The sequence below is a fragment of the Rhinoraja longicauda genome, chromosome 7 (genome assembly GCF_053455715.1).
Source record: "Rhinoraja longicauda isolate Sanriku21f chromosome 7, sRhiLon1.1, whole genome shotgun sequence".
Classification (NCBI taxonomy): domain Eukaryota; kingdom Metazoa; phylum Chordata; class Chondrichthyes; order Rajiformes; family Arhynchobatidae; genus Rhinoraja; species Rhinoraja longicauda.
In genome coordinates, this window is record NC_135959.1 from 74,482,067 (window position 1) to 74,503,121 (window position 21,055).

General features: G+C 46.4%; 1 protein-coding gene across 1 annotated transcript in view; it reads right to left on the minus strand.

Moving 5' to 3' along the window:
• The window catches only part of myo16 (myosin XVI), a 249,127-nt gene that overhangs the window by 111,847 nt on the left and 116,225 nt on the right, over nt 1–21,055 (minus strand). The window contains exons 11-14 of the mRNA XM_078402895.1: nt 12,551–12,661; nt 7,792–7,857; nt 5,516–5,643; nt 1,755–1,860 (exon numbers count right to left, since the gene is read on the minus strand). Coding sequence (XP_078259021.1) covers nt 1,755–1,860; nt 5,516–5,643; nt 7,792–7,857; nt 12,551–12,661 — 411 coding nt within the window. The remainder of the gene's footprint in view (nt 1–1,754; nt 1,861–5,515; nt 5,644–7,791; nt 7,858–12,550; nt 12,662–21,055) is intronic.

Sequence of the window (21,055 nt, forward strand, 5' to 3'; positions counted from 1 at the left end):
AATACAAAACAACAGATCTGTGACCCGAGTTTATTTTATGAGAAACTTCCAACATGTTCGCTCATAGTGCAGTCAATAAATGTTCCTGTTTCCAATCTGAAAATATTATCTACTTAAACACAGTTATAATGATAAAGGAAAAAAAAATGCTTTTGATTTCCTTTCAGAAAAAATGATTTCCTTTCAGACATGATTTCCTAGTTCTCTGACCAGTCTGCCAGTTCCCCTGATTACATTTTATCTCTGTATGTTTCGTTGTCACCTTCTCCTAGCTAACAACGATCTATTCCACATGTTACTTGATTTACATCCCCTTTGATCTCTCGTTTCACATTTTACCCATCCTTATCTCTGTGTCTCCCTCTCCCCTGACTCTCAGTCTGAAGAAGGGTCTCGACCCGAAACGTCACCCATTCCTTCTCTCCAGAGATGCTGCCTGACCCGCTGAGTTACTCCAGCATTTTGTGTCATTAATTAGGAAAAAGATGACCGCTGGGTTTGGCCATGTTACGGTGAGTGAAGACCAATCCGTTCACATACGTCAGAACTAAGTAAACAGCAACAATTTAACTTTTCAGTTGACCTGTGGCGATCTGGAAATAAGAGGTCAACATGGAGACTGCCAGGTTAACATAGAAACATAGAAACATAGAAAGTAGGTGCAGGAGTAGGCCATTCGGCCCTTCGAGCCTGCACCGCCATTCAATATGATCATGGCTGATCATCCAACTCAGTAACCTGTACCTGCCTTCTCTCCATACCCCCTGATCCCTTTAGCCACAAGGGCCACATCTAACTCCCTCTTAAATATAGCCAATGAACTGGCCTCAACTACCTTCAGTGGCAGAGAATTCCACAGATTCATCACTCTGTGTGTGAAAAAAAACTTTCTCATCTCGGTCCTAAAAGACTTCCCCCTTATCCTTAAAATAACATTAACATCAATAACATCATTAACATCAATAAGGCCTGGCCTCAACAAACCTAATGCCTTTCCCAAGAGTTGACTTCCTGAAGAACATTGAAGCGAGGAAATTCTTGATCATATTATTTTTCATATTTCAGATACAGCGCGGAAACAGGCCTTTTCGGCCCACCGAGTCCGCGCCGCCCAGCGATCCCCGTACATTAACACTATCCTACACACACTAGGGACAATTTTTACATTTACCCAGTCAATTAACCTACATACCTGTACGTCTTTGGAGATCAGTGTGGGTGTCAGGGGTTATGGGGAGAAGGCGGGAGAATGGGGTTAGGAGGAGAGATAGATCAGCCATGATTGAATGGCAGAGTAGACCTGATGGGGCTGAATGGCCTAATTCTGCTCCTATCACTTATGATCTTGACCTTATGAGGCAGTTCACTCAATATGGTCAACATTGAGCCCAATCTTTCCACAAACACTATTGATGTTTTCCAGTCCGCCCAATTAATTACACGTTAGAAAACAACATGCAAGGGTTGAGTCATAAAAGACATAAAGGGAGAAGCTTGAAAGAAGCTGTTAGTCAATTATGACACAATGACCTTGCGGGTAATGCAGACAAGCCCTTCCAAAGTGCACTTTGTGTGGATGAATGGCCAGAACACTGAAATTATGCTCATTGGACCCACAAGATTTAGTCATACTAAAATGGCAGGACTGGTGGTTGACATTTGGCAAGAGTGAAAATGTGCGTCCAGTTGTTTTAAGTGGAAGACAACAATTCCGGGATTGTCACCATGTTGCAAGGGGGTGTTTCACTACTTACATGGTTAAACTTTGTTTCAAACATACACTCGGTTGCTGCAGCTCGACGGGTCAGATGCTTTACAATGTGTTTGCAGACTTCTGTCTTCCCTGATCCACTCTCGCCACTGTAACAGAAAACACACCGAGGCTCTCAATAGTTCAGCAAGAGACATAGAGAAAAGACCCATCAAGCTGAGTCTGAAGGAGGGTCTCGACCCGAAACGTCACCTATTCCCTCTCTCCAGAGATGCTGCCTGGCCCGCTGAGTTACTCCAGCTTTTTGTGTCTATCTCAGCTGAAATGGCACCCGGGTACTGCAGACCTTGTGGGATCTTGTCAACAGCACTATGTGCGGCACGGTGGCGCAGCGGTAGAGTTGCTGCCTTACAACGCCGGAGACATAGAAACATAGAAACATAGAAAATAGGTGCAGGAGTAGGCCATTCAGCCCTTCGAGCCTGCACCGCCATTCAATATGATCATGGCTGATCATCCAACTCAGTATTCCGTACCTGCCGTCTCTCCATACCCCCTGATCCCTTGAGCCACAAGGGCCACATCTAACCCTCTTAAATATAGCCAATGAACTGGCCTCAACTACCTTCTGTGGCAGAGAATTCCACAGATTCACCACTCTCTGTGTGAAAAAGAAATGTTTTCTCATCTCGGTCCTAAAAGACTTCCCCCTTATCCTTAAACTGTGACCCCTTGTTCTGGACTTCCCCAACATCGGGAACAATCTTCCTGCATCTAGCCTGTCCAACCCCTTAAGAATTTTGTAAGTTTCTATAAGATCCCCCCTCAATCTTCTAAATTCCAGCGAGTACAAGACCAGGGTTCATTCCTGACAGCTACTTCATGTACGCACAAGCCTCGACGTGGTAAGTTGTCTGAGCTACAGGGAGAGGTTGAGTAGGCTGGGACTCCATTCCTTGGAGCGCAGGAGGATGAGGAATAATCTTATGGAGGTGTATAAAATCATGAGTGGAATAGATCGGTAGATGCACAGCGTCTCTTGCCCAGAGAAGGTGAATCGAAAACCAGAGGACATAGGTTTAAGGTGAAGGGGAAAAGATTTAGTAGGAATCTTAGGTGTAACATTTTCCACGCAAAGGGTGGTGGGTGTATGGAACAAGCTGCCAGAGGAGGTAGTTGAGGCAGGGACTATCCCAACATTTAAGAAACAGTTAGACAGATACATGGATAGGACAGGTTTATAGGGATATGGACCTAACATGGGCAGGTGGGACTGGTGTAGCTGGGACATGTTGGCCCGTGTGGGCAAGTTGGGCCAAAGGGCCTGTTTCCACACTGTATCACTCTATGGCTCTCTCTGAATGTTACTTCAGTCATAATACTTGCACAAATTACACAAGAGAAGCCTTTCGCTTTAGATTTCATTCCAGCTCTCAGATACAAGAAACTGCCAGAGCTGACATGTTCAAATCTTTGTGGGTGATCCCAAAAGGTTCTTAAACATTCACTTTTCCCACAGCAAAAACTCTTCAAAATAAATATAACATTGTGTCTCTTCCTGCAATCCTTTGGTATTTTTATTTTTTTAGAATTAAAAATGTATTCCCGCACTCCAAAGACGTACAGGTTTGTAGGTTAATTGGCTTGGTATAATTGTAAATTGTTCCTAGTGTGTGTGGGATAGTGCTAGTGTGCGGGGATCGCTGGTTGGCGCGGACTCGGTGGGCTGAAGGGCCTGTTTCCGTGCTGTATCTCTAAACTAAACTAAACTAAACTAAAACAAAGAGTCTTTGACTTGAAAGTTTTATCTTTCCACAGATGCAGATTAACCCTTGAGGCATGAAGTTATGAGATACTTTTCTATGCAGAGAAAGGGACATGCTCCCGTAAACAGCAGAAAGAGGAAGAGGCCATTCAGCCCTTCCAGCTTGCTCTATCACTCAACACAAATATGCCTGGGTAATCTCAATACCATATTACCTCTCTCCCCACATACACCACATTCACAGATGCACTTATCTATTCTACAAGTTGTATTCTTAAAAGTTCCCAATAGCTTCGTAAATAGGGTTTCCCTTCCATAACCAGTAGACCACGTAAAGAGAGGCTCTACGGTCTGCTGAGTCTGTGGCGGACATCAAGTATTCATATACATTCATCTCATTTTATTCTCCCCACATTCCCATCAACTGCAACCCCTCCCCTCGTCCATCTCTGGCAGGTTCTACCACTTATCTATGCACCAGGGTAATTTACAGTGGCCAAAAAAGCAACCAACCTCTACACAGAACATAGAACATAAACCAGTACAGCACAGGAACAGATCCTATGGCCCACAATGTCAGTGCCCAATGTGATTCCAAGGTAAACTAAGGTAACAGGTACCAATGACCTGTTTCCTTTATCATTGTTACTTTTCTGCATATCTTTTATTCATTTGGAGGCAGGAGAATGGGGTTAGGAGGGAGAGATCCAGTAGATCAGCCAGCGCAGTCAGGATTGACAGCGTAGTCACGATCGACCCTGGGTCTCTGGCGCTGCAAGCGCTGTAAGGCAGCAACTCTAGAGCAGAGACCCATGGTCGATCCTGACTACGGGCGCTGTCTGTACGGAGTTTGTACGTTCTTCCCGTGACCTGCGTGGGTTTTCTCCTAGATCTTCGGTTTCCTCCCACACTCCAAAGACGTGCAGGTTTGTAGGTTAATTGGCTTGGGTTTGTATACTTGGTATAAATGTAAATTGTCCGCAGTGTGTGTAGGCGTGTTAATGTGCGGGGATCGCTGGTCGGTGCGGACTCGGTGGGCTGAAGGGCCTGTTTCCGCACTGTATCTCGAAACTAAACTGCTCACTAATCCCTACTCATTGTACACCAACATCAAATGTCATGCTCCAGGCCTCTCAGCTATATTGACTGCGCTGGCTGATATACTGGATCTCTCCCTCCTAACCCCATTCTCCTGCCTTCAAATGAATAAAAGATATGCAGAAAAGTGACAATGATAAAGGAAACAGGTCATTGATATCCAGCTCACTGCCTCTTGCTCTTTATAATACATCTGCAATTCATTCTTTAATTCACCCTATTCATTAGCTATTTTCATCTCATTCCCACAATTTAATACACTTACATTTAAAGACTGATAAATGAATACATAAGGTCATAAGGCCATAAGGGATAGGAGTAGAATTAGTCCATTCGGCCCATCAAGTCGAAGCTGCCATTCAATCATGGCTGATCTATCTCACCCTCTCAACCCCATCCTCCTGCCTTCTCCCCATAACCCCTGACACCTCTTGGGCAGTCACGGTGGCGCAGCGGTAGAGTTGCTGCCTTACAGCGAATGCAGCGCCGGAGACCCGGGTTCGATCCCGACTACGGGCGCCGTCTGCACGGAGTTTGTACGTTCTCCCCGTGACCTGCGTGGGTTTCCTCCGAGATCTTCGGTTTCCTCCCACATTCCAAAGACGAACAGGTATGTAGGTTAATTGGCTTGGTAAATGTAAAAATTGTCCCTAGTGGGTGTAGGATAGTGTTAATGTGCGGGGATCGCTGGTCGGCACGGACCCGGTGGTCCGATGGGCCTGTTTCCGTGCTGTATCTCTAAATCTAAACTGAACTAAACCCGTACTAATCAAGAACGGACCATTATTTTAATTAACAATACATATTTTTTTTAGATAAGGGCTAGGAAGAAGAAAATGACTCAAAAGAGTAATGAAAAACAGAAGATAATTCATGTTAGTTTTTTTGCTATATAGGATGCTTTGTCACCAACTGAATCAGTGGAAGTTTTAAAAGTGTACCTTAGGATGAAGCATTGTGACTTTTGCTCCTGCCACATCAAATGAAGGGCTCTTTCAGTGCTTGAGAATATATGGGGTGGCAGTGATGAACATAACTTTCCAGTATTACTGCGATAAATCTGCGTGACCTGAAAAAGAAAATAATTTGTGGAGGAACTGCAGAGCAAGCATCAAGGGCAAATTCATCATATTCTTAAATCAGGTTTCCTGTGGAGCCTAACAAATAGGATGCACCACAGGTTTTGTTCAGTTTAGTTAGGTTTAGTCTAGTCTGAAGAAGGGTCTCGACCTGAAACATCACCCATCCCTTCTCTCCGGAGATGCTGCCTATCCCGCTGAGTTACTCCAGCATTTTGTGTCTGTCTTCAGTTTAAACCAGCATCTAAGAGTTTGGCCCTCCAGTGCCATAGTGAGGCCCACCGGAAATTGGAGGAACAGCACCTCATATTTCGCCTGGGCAGTTTGCAGCCCAGTGGGATGAACATCGACTTCTCCAACTTTAGATAGTTCCTCTGTCCCTCTCTTCCCCTCCTCCTTCCCAGATCTCCCTCTATCTTCCTGTCTCCACCTATATCTTTCCTTTGTCCCGCCCCCCTGACATCAGTCTGAAGAAGGGTCTCGACCCGAAACGTCACCCATTCCTTCTCTCCCGAGATGCTGCCTGACCTGCTGAGTTACTCCAGCATTTTGTGAATAAATACCTTTGATCTGCAGTTATCTTCTTATATATCTAAGAGTTAGATTTAGCTCTTAGGGCTAAAGGAATCAAGGGATATGGGGAAAAAGCAGGAACGGGGCACTGATTTTGGATGATCAGCCGTGATCATATTGAATGGCGGTGCTGGCTCGAAGGGCCGAATGGCCTGCTCCTGCACCTATTTTCTATGTTTCTATGTTTCTAACTCTGTACTGCTCCTTCATTCCTTGGAAGCAATTCAACACATTGCTTCCGCGCTGTATCACTAAACTAAACATCGCCCTGATAAAGAAATCTGAGAACAACAAGTCGGGAAGCAGAGGTACAGAATCAGAGTCTAACAGCACAGAAACGGGCCCTTCAACCTCTATCATCTATGCCGATCAGATTCTTTCATCACATATTCCTTCTCTCCAGAGATGAGTTACTCCAGCATTTTAGGGTTTTTTTAGATTTAGAGATACAGCGCGGAAACAGCCCCTTCGGCCCACTAGGTCCGCGCCGCCCAGCGATCCCCGCACATTAACACTATCCTACACCCACTAGGGACAAATTTTACATTCACCAAGCCGATGAACCTGCAAACCTGTACGTCTTTGGAGCGTGGGAGGAAACCGAAGATCTCGGAGAAAACCCGCGCAGGTCACGGGGAGAACGTACAAACTCCGTACAGACGGCACCCGTAGTCGGGATCGAACCCGAGTCTCCGGCGCTGTAAGCGCTGTAAGGCAGCAACTCTACCGCTGCGGCTATCTCCTATTTGTGTCTATCCTCTATCTAAGCTACTCCAATTTGCCTGCACTCAGCCCATATTTCTTTTAACCTTTTCTATCCTGTCCAAATGTCCTTTAAATGCTGTAATTATACCCCTTATAATTATAACTCTACAGCATCTGCTGGCAGCTCTTTCCATATAACCACCACCCTCAGTGTGAAAGTCTTGCCTTTCAGATGCCTTCTTCCCTACCACCTCAAACCTGCACCCTCTAGCTTTGGACTCCCCGACGCCTGGAAAAAGATTGTGATCGTCCACCTTATCTACATTGCTGATGATGTCAGGCACCTCGATTGATTCTGCAGAGAATGGCCCAAATCGTGTACTGTCCAAATGGTTAGACATAGACAATAGGCAATAGGTGCAGGAGTAGGCCATTCGGCCCTTCGAGCCAGCACCGCCATTCAATGTGATCATGGCTGATCATTCTCAATCAGTACCCCGTTCCTGCCTTCTCCCCATACCCTCTGACTCCGCCATCCTTAAGAGCTCTATCTAGCTCTCTCTTGAATGCATTCAGAAAATTGGCCTCCACTGCCTTCTGAGGCAGTGAATTCCACAGATTTACAACTCTCTGACTGAAAAAGGTTTTTCCTCATCTCAGTTCTAAATGGCCTACCCCTTATTCTAAAACTGTGGCCCCTGGTTCCTGGACTCCCCCAACATTGGGAACATGTTTCCTGCCTCTAACGTGTCCAACCCCTTAATAATCTTATACGTTTCGATAAGATCCCCTCTCATCCTTCTAAATTCCAGTTAGGAAGTGCGGTTCCTAACTAATTTAAGTACGAAAACGATACTTACTATGGTCGAATAGATTGGGAGGTCCTTGTATGGATTTACCAGCAGCAAAATATGTCCGATGTGTGTCTGCAAATAAAAAGTCACAGCTTAATGACTGGAGACAATGAAGGCATTTGTGAAGGAAGTCCTTGTGTCTGTAAGGCCATTTGAAATAAGACGTTGTGTCTGTAAAAAAATAAATATTAGGTTCTTGGCTGCATTTAGTAATGCGGTATAGGATCCCGAAGGACATTAAAAAAATTAAAAATTGATGCCATTAGAGTAAACACAATTATCTAGCATCATGGGATACAGTTAAAGTCCGTTCACTTTAGGGCTGGATTCCAGCAGTGGTTCTATTCTCTGCTCTAAATTACAGTCCATTATACCGATACCAAACTCGTTGGACCTCATGGGGAAAGTAGAGATGCATTTTAGAAGATTCTCACGACAGCTTGCCATTACCTCAGCTAAAGATTAGCATTGCCAGACAACTAACTCTCCTGAATGGTCATCCTGAAGGTCAGGGTGGAGGTGGTTTCTCTAGATGTTGATAGCGACAGTTGGTTGACAGAAGTCCCACACCCACGGGCTATCCAGATAGTTCATTGATGGTGGAAGTGAAAGGCTCTTGGGCCCCTGTGAGTTCCTGCATCCAGAGCTTTCCTAACAGCCCCACAAGAGCACCCACTCACTGCATTCATTAGAACGATGGCGGAGTAGACTTGTTGGGCCAAATGGCCTTATTTTGCTCCTAGAAGGTATGAATTATAAGAAACTGAATGAAAGGGTTATGAGCCATTAATATTGTACGCAATCATGTATCGCCTTTCCGCTGACTGGTTAACACACCACAAAAGTTTTAGGCTGCACCTCGGCACACGTGACAATGAACTAGACTGAACTAAACTGAACTAATCAGGAGAACCCATGCACAAATTTCAGGCAACAAATGAAGAATGCTTGCTGCATGAAATGCAGGTTTATAAAAAAAGATACAAAGTGCTGGAGGAACTCAGCACGTCAGCCTGGACCACTGGAGAACATGGATAAATGGCATTACAGGCAGAAGAGTATGATTTAAAGATGTTGTGTCCCGACCTGAAATGTCGGCTGTCAATGTCTGTGGGAGCCATTTGTGTTTGGACTGGCTGCTGTTAGCAGATGATATTATTTTGTCTAGATATATCTTGCCGTATTATTTTGGGGGCTGTCGTTAGATGAATATATATATAGATGGACCTAACGTACTGGGAGGAGACAGAATTAAGGGGTATATCTGTGGACACGGGGAGCCAGGAGAGCATACAGTTCTTACCAGACCTGCAACGAGAGCTGTGAGCAGATGGGGGGAACAGAGCAGCCAGCTATGACTTGTATTTGAAATAAGTACAGCCTGGTATGTTCATCTCCTTGTTTGTACAACTACTTCAATAAACAACTAATTAAACTGAAAAAAAGGTCTTGAAGATCTCTCTGTTGGATTTGCGTCAAGATCACTCTGACTCCCTGTGCAGTAATGGCAATTAGAAAAGAGTTTACTGGAAAAGACTGAAGTTGCCATTACACTTTAAGTGAGAACTGGCTCTATGAGTGAAAGGCCATGGACAGCCAAGACTCCCAAAACACCCTGTCCTCCAACATGGAGCTCTTGGAGGACAGCAAGCGGCAGAGTCTGGGATAACCGCTGACCCTGGAGGAGCTGACTGGCTCCATGCATTCCCTTGAATCAAATGAAACTCCCGGAAGCAGAGGCTGACTGGCTGAATTGCACTGTGTGTTGAGCTAAAGCATGTGGGCACCAAGCACCACCAAGGGCGGCACGGTGGCGCAGCGGTAGAGTTGCTGCCTTACAGCGAATGCAGCGCCGGAGACCCGGGTTCGATCCTGTCTACGGGTGTTGTCTGTGTGGAGTTTGTACGTTCTCCCCGTGACCTGCGTGGGTTTTCTCCGAGATCTTCGGTTTCCTCCCACACTCCAAAGACGTGCAGGTTTGTAGGTTAATTGGCTTGGTAAATGTAAAAATTGTCCCTAGTGTGTGTGGGATAGTGTTAATGTGCGGGGATCGCTGGGCGGCGCGGACACGGTGGGCCGAAGGACCTGTTTCCGTGCTGTATCTCTAAACTAAACTAAACTAAGTTCAGTACAAGTATCACTATACATAAGCACTCAGATCCATCTTAGGTACGCTTGTCAGACACAGTACAAGTGTACAGCGGTCGTACACTGAGACAGTGTACAGATTCACCAGCTTGGGGCCATTCTCAAGTCCCAGTTGTTGTAAGTGCAGGGATCGTGACCTGACCATGAAGGCCCGTTGCCATGGCGACGTTGCAGGGTGGGCCTGGCCAAGCATAGCCGCGGTGTCCTCTGCCGCTGTTCCACCGCTGTAGGCCACGTGCGGTCCACGTGCCCGGCCTCTTAGTGCGGCGCCCGGTCCAGCCGGGCCTCAGGCTGCTGCAGGGCCTCCAGCGGCCTGCTCCCCTGTCGAGGCCTTGCGCTCCCTCCCTCCCTCCCGCCCGCAGCCAGTCAGTCCCACTCCTTCCATCCTCGGCTCCCACGGAGTCAGGCCTTCCCGTGACCTTTACCTTAATCCCACGCATCTTGGGAAGTGGGAGGAGGCAGGAGTGCCTGGAGGAAACCCACACGGCCTCAGGGAGAACATGTGGACACCACCCAGGCAGCTCGAGAAGCCATGATTGTACCTGGGTGATCAAATGCTCTGAGTAGCTTTACCTGCTGCACCACTGTGCCACTCACTCTTATGTTTTAACAGGTTGTAGCTGGGGAAATTGGCTTGAGCCAGGCACAGTCGTAGACTCAGTGGGGTGAATGGCATCCTCCATCATCAGTTGCCTGAGGAGACTCCCAGCTTGTCTGGCAAAACGCCTCATCTCCAGAACTCACCAATAAGCACCAAGACTGCGTCTGGCTGGCCATGAGAGGGCTCCTTCCAGTCAAATCCTTCCTGCACCAAACATAGAAACATAGACAATAGGTGCAGGAGGAGGCCATTAGGCCCTTCGAGCCAGCACCGCCATTCAATGTGATCATGGCTGATCGTCCACAATTAGTAACCCGTGCCTGCCTTCTCCCCATATCCCTTGATTCCACTAACCCCTAGAGCTCTATCTAACTCTCTCTTAAATTCATCCAGTGAATTGGCCTCCACTGCCCTCCGTGGCAGAGAATTCCACAAATTCACAACTCTCTGGGTGAAAACGTTTTTTCTCACCTGTTTTAAATGGCCTCCCCTTTATTCTGAGACTGTGGCCCCTGGTTCTGGACTCGCCCAACATTGGGAACTTATCGAAACGTATAAGATTATTAAGGGGTTGGACACGTTAGAGGCAGGAAACATGTTCCCAATGTTGGGGGAGTCCAGAACATGGGGCCACAGTTTAAGAATAAGGGGTAGGCCATTTAGAACTGAGATGAGGAAAAACTTTTTCAGTCAGAGAGTTGTGAATCTGTGGAATTCTCTGCCTCAGAAGGCAGTGGAGGCCAATTCTCTGAATGCATTCAAGAGAGAGCTAGATAGAGCTCTTAAGGATAGCGGAGTCAGAGGGTATGGGGAGAAGGCAGGAACGGGGTACTGATTGAGAATGATCAGCCATGATCACATTGAATGGCGGTGCTGGCTCGAAGGGCCGAATGGCCTACTCCTGCACCTATTGTCTATTGTCTATTGTAATTCAATCCAACAGTCCTTCTCCACTCCATGCTATGCCCCTGCCTATCCTGTCCACTGAACATTTCTTTATCACCTTCCATATCATGGGGGCTAGTGGAATCAAGGGATATGGGGAGAAGGCAGGCACGGGTTACTGATTGGGGGCAATCAGCCATGATCACAATGAATGGCGGTGCTGGCTCGAAGGGCCGAATGGCCTCCTCCTGCACCTATTTTCTATGTTTGTATGTTTCTATGTTGTGGGTTCAAGTCCCACTCCAAAGATGAACACAGACGAATACAGAAATCTAGGCTTATTTTCCAGGTCAGAAATAATTTTTTCAATGAAACATCACACAATGCTACACTTTGGTCCCGAGTGAATGTAAACCATCTATTATTCTCTCTCGGAGATTAATCCTGATATGCTGGCAATTTTATCCCTCACCTTTAATCACATATTAAGGCTATTAGTATTTATATGACCTTTCAATGTGCCAAATTAGTTGCAACTAGACCAAGTGGACCCGTTGGGCCCAAACCTCTCCTGCATTTGTGCAACACCCTCTCCTCCCCCCCCCCTCCCTTCCCCCCCTCGCCCCCTCCCCCTCCCTTCCCCCATCCCCTCCCTCCTTCTCCTCCCCTCTTCCTCTCCTCCCCCTCCCCTTCCCTTCCCCCATTCCCCTCCACCCCCCTCAACCCCCCTTATCCTCCCTCCTCCCCTCCTCTCTCTCTCCCCCCCTCCCTCCCTACCTCCCTCCCCTCTCCATCCCTACGAGATAGATTTGAACTTTAAAATGTGAATAACTTTAAAAACATAACACCGATTGCAATGAAACTTCTTCCATTAGCACCAAAGGGACGACGGTGAGTAAGGTGGGGCTAAAATTGTCGCGCTATCGTGTACCGTTTTGGCTGTAGTTCAGGAACAAACAAACAAACAAACAAACCAGAGTTTTAGTATATAGATGCTTCTCGAATTGCAGCAAACTTCAAAGATATTCCATTAGTGTAACACAGTTTGTGATGTGCTGCAGCTGTGCAGTTAGAAATAAAATATTTATTTACTATCACTAAATTCCAGATAACAAAGATGTTTTAACTTACATAGATCTGATTATTGCTGAACCGCTTCTGAATTTCATAGAGGAGACTTCTATCTGTCAATTCACTCAAGGTGGACAGGTCGTCATTTGGAGCAGGAGGAATCAGCTTCACCTAGATTTAGCAACAAAGTCATGGAAAACCATTAATCTATGTACTTTTCATGGAACTCGTTCCTCAATCAGTCAAATACTCACGGGGCATTGGCTATCAGAATTCATGGGCACCTATACCATACAATACAATACAATATATCTTTATTGTCATTGTACAGGGTACAACGAGATTGGGAATGCGCCTCCCATACGATGCAATAAATTAATTAGCTAGTCGGTATTCATTTAAACAACCCAATGAAACAAATTGGAACAGTTTTAAAACAGAATAAAGTGCAAGTAGATCTGTGCCGGTTCACTGTGCGATGTGACCATCCGGCTCAGCAGGACCGGTTCATAGCAGCTGTGGCCCTGGGGATGAAGCTGTTCCTGAGCCTGGAGGTGCGTGCGTAGAAGGCCTTGTATCGTCTGCCCGATGGAAGGAGTTCGAACAGACTGTTGCAGGGGTGTGAAGAGTCTTTGTGGATGCTGGTGGCTTTTCTGAGGCATCGTGTGTTGTAGATGCCCTCCAAGGCTGGTAGCTGTGTTCCGATGGTCCTCTGAGCTCCGTGGACTACATCTTTTGCATGGTTTGCCTCTGCTACTCTGGTAGGCAATCAAGAGTGGCCAAGAAATCCATGACCATCTTAAGAGTATGTAGGTAGGAACTGCAGATGCTGGTTCAAACTGAAGATAGACACAAAAAGCTGGAGTAACTCCGCGGGACAGGCAGCATCTCTGGAGAAAAGGAGTAGGTGACATTTCGGGTCGAGACCCTTCCCCAGGCTTGACCCGAAACTTCACCTACTCCTTTTCTCCCGAGATGCTGTCTGACCTGCTGAGTTACTCCAGCTTGTTGTGACTATCTTGAGAATGCCACTTTCAATGATAAGTGAACGGGTGTAATGCAAACATTTTTAGCTGACAAAGTGTTTACGTCTCTTAATGTATATCCCACTACTGGGCTTTCCAAACTAGTTGCCAACACAATTCCAAGGTAATACTTAGATTGACACCACCATTAGAGCCAATCTAGTTAATTAAGCAATATAATAACCAGCAATAATTATATCATCAAAGTTTGCAGATTGCAAAACAACATAAAATCAGAAACTACAAATATTTACATCCACTTTATAAGATTAATTACAGGCCAAAGTAGATACTTTAGTTCAGTTTATTGTCACGTGTACTGAGGTACTGTGAAAAGCTTTTGTTGCGTGCTAACCTGTCAGCAGAAAGACAATACGTGATTACAATCAATCCCACCATGTGGCGCCGTACGATGGCAGCCTCACCAATGGTCTGTCTCGTTCTTTTCTTCTTTTGTTGTGTTTAGTCTGTTGTTAAATGTATGTTTTAGTGTATCTTTAGTTTTGTATTATGTGGGGGGAGTGGTTGGGGGAAACTTTTTTAATCTCTTTCCTCGACGGAGATGCGACTTTTTCCGTGTCGTATCTCAGTCCGCGTTGCGGCCTAACATTGTGGAGCTGCCGGTCCCTGTCGGGGATCGACCTCGGTGGCTGCAACCGCGGGACCCTGCGGACTCAACATGGTGGAGCTGGCGGTCACTTGGTTAGGGATCGACCTTGGGAGCTCCAACCGCAGGAGCTTCGACCGCCCCGATCGCAGGAGCTTCGATCGCCCTGACGCGGGGGCTTTGAACGCCGGCTGCGAGTGCTTCGATCGCCCCGACTGCGGGTGGTTTGACGGCCCCGACCGCGGGAGAAAAGGAGGGAGATAATACGTTATTGCCTTCCATCACAGTGCGCTGTGGTGGACGTTCATGTTAATTTTTATGGAGTTGTGTGTCTTGCTGCTTTTCTGGTATGACTGTGTGGCAAATCAAATTCCTTGTATGTTTTTACATACTTGGCTAATAAATTAATTACAATTACAATTATAATTTACAGCGTATAGATCCAAGGTAAGGGAACGGGCGGCACGGTGGCGCAGCGGTAGAGTTGCTGCCTTACAACGAATGCAGCGCCGGAGACCTGGGTTCCATCCCGACTACGGGCGCCGTCTGTACGGAGTTTGTACGTTCTCCCCGTGACCGGCGTGGGTTTTCTCCGAGATCTTCGGTTTCCTCCCACACTCCAAAGACGTACAGGTTTGTAGGTTAATGGGCTGGGCAAATGTAAAAATTGTCCCTAGTGTGTGTAGGATAGTGTTAATGTATGGGGATCGCTGGTTGATGCGGACACGGTGGGACGAAAGGGCCTGTTTCCGCGCTGTATCTCTAAACTAAACTAAACTAAACAATGTCTAGTGCAACGTAAAGCCGATCCAGGATAGTCCGAGGGTCACCAATGAGGTAGACAGTAGGTCAGCACTGCTCTCTGGTTGTGGTAGGATGGTTCAGTTGCCTGATAACTGCTGGGAAGAAACTGTCCTTGAATTTAGTGGTGTGCGTTGTCACACATGGGCATTCATGTTGCAACCCAGCCACTCAAAAATCAAAGGTATTTATTCACAAAATGCTGGAGTAACTCAGCAGGTCAGGCAGCATCTAAGGAGAGAAGGAATGGGTGACGTTTCGGGTCGAGACCCTTCTTCAGACAGATGTCAGGGGGGCGGGACAAAGGAAGGATATAGGTGGAGACAGGAAGATAGAGGGAGATCTGGGAAGGAGGAGGGGACGGGAGGGACAGAGGAACTATCTAAAGTTGGAGAAGTCAATGTTCATACCGCTGGGCTGCAAGCTGCCCAGGCGAAATATGAGATGCTGTTCCTCCAATTTCCGGTGGGCCTCACTATGGCACTGGAGGAGGCCCGTGACAGAAAGGTCAGACTGGGAATGGGAGGGGGAGTTGAAGTGCTCAACCACCGGGAGATCAGTTTGGCCAACGCGGACCGAGCGCGGGTATTGAGCGAAGCCTGCGCTTGGTTTTGCCGATGTAAATAAGTTGACGTCTGGAGCAGCGGATGCAATAGATGAGGTTGGAGGAGGTGCAGGTGAACCTCTGTCTCACCTGGAAAGACTGTTTGGGTCCTTGGATGGAGTTGAGGGGGGAGGTAAAGGGACAGGTGTTGCATCTCCTGCGGTTGCAGGGGAAAGTGCCCGGGGAGAGGGGTGGTTTGGGTAGGAAGGGACGAGTGGACCAGGGAGTTACGGAGGGAAAAAATCAAAGTGCTTGGCTTTGCACATCTCATTGAAGATACACTGATGGTTTTCTTCAGTTTTCAAGTATTCTTTGAGATTAACTGGAAACTCTCTTCATCCTTTAGAGGCTTCCTGTCTGTGTGGCCCACCTCAAAAGATGAGCGTCTTAAGAGGAACTGAGTCCCTTTCGAGTTGATGTGTAATTTTAGTTTAGTTTCGAGATACAGCGTGGAAACAGGCCCTTTCGGCCCACCGGGTCCGCGCCGACCAGCGATCCCCGCACACTAACACTATCTTATATCCACTAGGGACAATTTTTACATTCACCAAGCCAATTAACCTACAAACCTGTACGTCTTTGGAGTGAGGGAGAAAAAAGGAGCACCCGGAGAAAACCCACGCAGGTCATGGGGAGAACGCTAAAAACTCGGTACAGACAGCACCCGTAGTCAGGATGGAACCCGGGTCTCCGGCGCTGCGTTCACTGTAAAGCAGCAACTCTACCGCTGTGCCGCTGTGCCGGCCATCCTTCCTGCCTGTGTTTTCTTTTGTGTTGCTGGAAAATATTACCTTGATTTCTTGAAATACTTTCGGTAAACAATTTGCATGTATCTTAATACTTATCTGGCTTCATGCTTTTGCTGTGCATTATTTTGAGACATTCAAGGCATTTAGGCTTTTCTTCAGCATTGCCTAAACAAGAAAGCTTTTTTCATGTTTCTTACTTTATAGACAATAGACAATAGACAATAAGTGCAGGAGGAGGCCATTCGGCCCTTCGAGCCAGCACTGCCATTCAATGTGATCATGGCTGATCATTCTCAATCAGTACCCCGTTCCTGGCTTCTCCCCATACCCCCTGACTCCGCTATCCTTAAGAGCTCTATCTAGCTCTCTCTTGAATGCATTCAGAGACTTGGCCTCCACTGCCTTCTGAGGCAGAGAATTCCACAGATTCACAACTCTCTGACTGAAAAAGTTTTTCCTCATCTCCGTTCTAAATGGCCTGCCCCTTATTATTAAACTGTGGCCCCTGGTTCTGAGTTAGTTAAGTTTGCCTTCACTGTTTGAAGAGGATAGATATCCTACAGGTCATGTAATCATCAGGGGAAATAGAAAGATCTGAAGATGGATGTCCACTTGGACCTGATTTACTGGAATGGGTTTTTTACACAGTGTAATTAATAGAGGGTTCTGAGAGAGGTGGCTTTAGAGATGGTGGAGGCATTAATTGTGATATTTCAAGAATCAGAGGAGTCAGGAGTGGTTACAGACGATTGTAAAATTGCAAATATAACTCTGCTGTTATAGAAGGGAGCGAAGCAGAAAAGTGGAAACTCTAGACCGGCAACGAGTGGCAATAAAGGCAGCTTTTCCCAGTGGCTGCCACTGCCTAGCGAAGTTCCGCAGGGGTCGGTGCTGGGGCCGCTACTCGTCACTCTGTGCGAAGTTTGCAGATGATATGAAGATTGGTGGAGGGGCAGGTAGTGCATTGAAACCAGGGACTCTGCAGACGGACTTGGACAGGTTGGGAGAGTGGGCAGAGAAGTGGCAGATGGAATACAGTGTCGCAAAGTGTGCAGTCATGCATTTTGGTAGAAGGAATAAAGGCGTAGACTATTTTCAAAATGGGGAGAGAAATTCAGAAATTAGAGGTGCAAAGGGACTTGGGAGTGCTGGTGCAGGATTCCCAAAAAGTTGATCTGCACGTCTAATCGGTAGAAACGATGGCAAATGGAATGCTAGTATTTATTTCGAGAGGACTAGAATACAAAAACAGGGATGTAATGCTGAGGCTGTATAAGACATTGGTCAGACCGCAATTGGAGTACAGTAAGCAGTTTTGGGCCCCATATCTGAGGAAGGACGTGCTGGCATTGGAGAGGGTCCAGAGGAGGTTTACAAGAATGATCCCAGGATTGTTTGCGTAAACATATGATGAGCGTTTGTCGGCACTGGGCCTGTACTCGCTGGAGTTTCGAAGGATAATAATAATAATAATAATGCATTACATTTATATAGCGCTTTTCATATACTCAAAGACGCTTTACAGGGATTTAGAGAACATAGGGAAGTGAATAAATAGATAAATAAGTAAACGAACAGAGAAAGGAGGCAGAAGGTGAGGTGACCTTCAGTGGTTGAAGGCAGTACTGAACAGGTGAGACTTCAGTGATGTTTTGAATGTGGTGAGTGTGGAGGAGTCTCTGACGGTTTGGGGTAGTGAGTTCCATAGGGTGGGAGCAGCGATGGAGAAAGCCCTGTCCCCCCAGGATCTGAGTTTGGTCCGGATGTGGGGGGATAGGAGATTGGCAGCAGCAGAGCGGAAGGTGCAGGTGGAAGTGTGCTTGTGGAGGAGGTCGGTCAGGTAGGATGGGGCCAGGTTATGGAGGGCTTTGTAGGTCATGAGGAGGATTTTGTACTGGATTCTCTGGGGGATGGGGAGCCAGTGGAGTTTATAAAGGACGGGGGTGATATGGTCACGGATCGGGGAGTGGGTGAGTAGACGGGCAGCGGAGTTTTGGATGTATTGAAGTTTATTGATGATTTTTGAGGGTGCGCCATAGAGGAGGCTGTTGCAGTAGTCCAGACGGGAGGTGATGAAGGCGTGGATGAGGGTTTCTGCAGCTGTGGAGGAGAGGGATGGACGGAGACGGGCAATGTTTTTGAGGTGGAAGAAGGCTGTCTTTGTGATGTGTTTGATGTGTTTGTCGAAGGAGAGGGTTGAAGGGGGACCTCATTGAAACTTGCCGAATAGCGAAAGGCCTGGATAGAGTGGATGTGGAGAAGATGTTTCCACCGGTGGGAGAGTCTAGGACCAGAGGTCACAGCCTCAGAAATAAAGGACGCTCTTTCAAGAAGGAAATGAGGGGGAATTTCTTTAGTCAGAGGGTGATGAATGTGTGGAATGCATTGCCACAGAAGGCTGTGGAGGCCGCCAATAGATAATTTTAAGGCTGAAATTGTCTGATATTTTAAATTAGTAAGGGTGTCATCAGTTAACGGGAGAGCAGGAGAATGGGGTTGAGAGGGAAAGGTAGATCAGCCATGATTGAATGGTGGAGTAGACTTGAAGGGCCGAATGGCCTAATTCTGCTTCTATACCATAAACTTGCGAACTTATCATAATGTTAATCCTATAAGAAAATAACTGCAGATGCTGGTACAAATCGAAGGTATTTATTCACAAAATGCTGGAGTAACTCAGCAGGTCAGGCAGCATCTCAGGAGAGAAGGAATGGGTGACGTTTCGGGTCGAGGCCCTTCTGAAGGGTCTCGACCCAAAACGTCACCCATTCCTTCTCTCCTGAGATGCTGCCTGACCAGCTGAGTTACTCCAGCATTTTGTGAATAATGTTAATCCTAACACTTCACTGCTGCTCCTAACTCTCAGACCACATGGTCCGGTGGAGATTATGCAGGAGGATTTGAGGTATTGGTTTTTACACAGCGTAGTTAATAGGTGGAACAACCAGCCAGAGGAGCTGGTGAAATCAGGTGTAATTATTATATGTTGAGGCATTTGAGCGATCACAAACATGCAATGCACTGAAGGATGTGGTGCTCATACCTGAACCATATTTCCAGATCCATCCAGACATCCTGGATGATCGATTCCTAGACTCTGCCATTTCACGAGAGATGGTGATGTGGTTGGTTTGAGTTTTCATTGGGGGATCAGTGGTGGGGAGAGTTGGCAGGGAGCTGCTGACCTCTGGGCCAGGAACAGCTCAGGTGTCCTGCTCTTGCCCAACACAAAGGTATAATGATGGAGAAGGTGCATCGAGTCATAGAGTGAATCAGTGTAGAAACAGGCCCTTCGGCCCAACTTGCCCACAACATGTCCCAGCTACACCAGTCCCACCTGCCTGCGCTTGGTCATGTACTTCATAAGGGGAAAAAAGAGACTTACTGGTTTTGCATCTGCATTCTATTGCTTCTGAGCTGCATTAGGGATCCACCTGGGTTACCTCTCGCTTGGTCTGCCCTTCCTCTCCTCTCCCCCATCTATTTCCAGCTGCCTGGCATCACCCTTCTTTCCATCTGACACCTTCCAGCCTCTGTCTCTACCTTTCCCCTTCCACTCCCCCTTTCCCACCTGGTTCCATCTGCCTATATTTTCACTCTTAGCTGTTTCCACCAATCTCTCTCTCTCTCTCTCTCTCCCTCTCTCTCTCTCTCTCTCTCTCTCTCTCTCTCTCTCTCTCTCTCTCTCTCTCTCTCTCTCTCTCTCTCTCTCTCTCTCTCTCTCTCTCTCTCTCTCTCTCTCTCTCTCTCTCTCTCTCTCTCTCTCTCTCTCTCTCTCTCTCTCTCTCTCTCTCTCTCTCTCTCTCTCTCTCTCTCACACACACACACACAACTGGCCCCATTTCCCCATTATCCCTCACCACACCTGGCCCTACCTACCACCTAACCGCCTCCTCCACACCCTTCCCTCTCATTCATTTGTACTGCCTCCCTTACTTCTGTATTCTGTCCTTATGCCGAGTCAAGAGAGTCAAGAGTGTTTTATTGTCATGTGTCCCAGATAAAACAATGACATTCTTACTTGCAACAGCACAACAGAATATGTACACATAGTACACTGTAAACCATATAATAAATGAGAAAAACAGTTCAGGGTGAGTGTTTATAGAGTGTATAGATATATATAGTGTATAGATATATATAGATAAATAAATAGATAAATAGATAAATAGATAAATATATAATATATATAAATAGATAAATAAAAATAAATTAAGTGTGGATAAGTATAGATAGATAGAGATAAAGGGAGAGAGAGAGGGAGAGGGGGAGAGGGGGAGAGGGGGAGAAGGGGAGAGGGGGAGAGGGGGAGATGGAGATGGAGAGGGAAAGGGATAGAGATAGAGATAGAGATAGAGATAGAGATAGAGATAATAGAGATAGAGAGATAAATAAAATATGGTAGTTGTAGTGTTTAATAGCCTAATTTAAGCTATTAAACACTGCAACTTTCAAATGAGCTCTGAACTACACAGACTATTATTGTTATTATTGCACTATTACTGTTTGTTTGTTTTTTATATGTACGTATGTGTGTGTGTGTACACATACAGACATATGTATATGCATACACACACACACACACACATGAATATATACTGTACGCACACATAATAAACATATAAACAATAGTGCAATAATAACAATAATAGTCTGTGTAGTTCGGAGCTTATTTGAGGTTGTGGTGTTTAATAGCCTGATGGCTGTAGGGAAGAAGCTTTTTCCTGAACCTGGACGTTACAGTTTTTAACCAGACAGGTTATTAACCAAAAATATCAG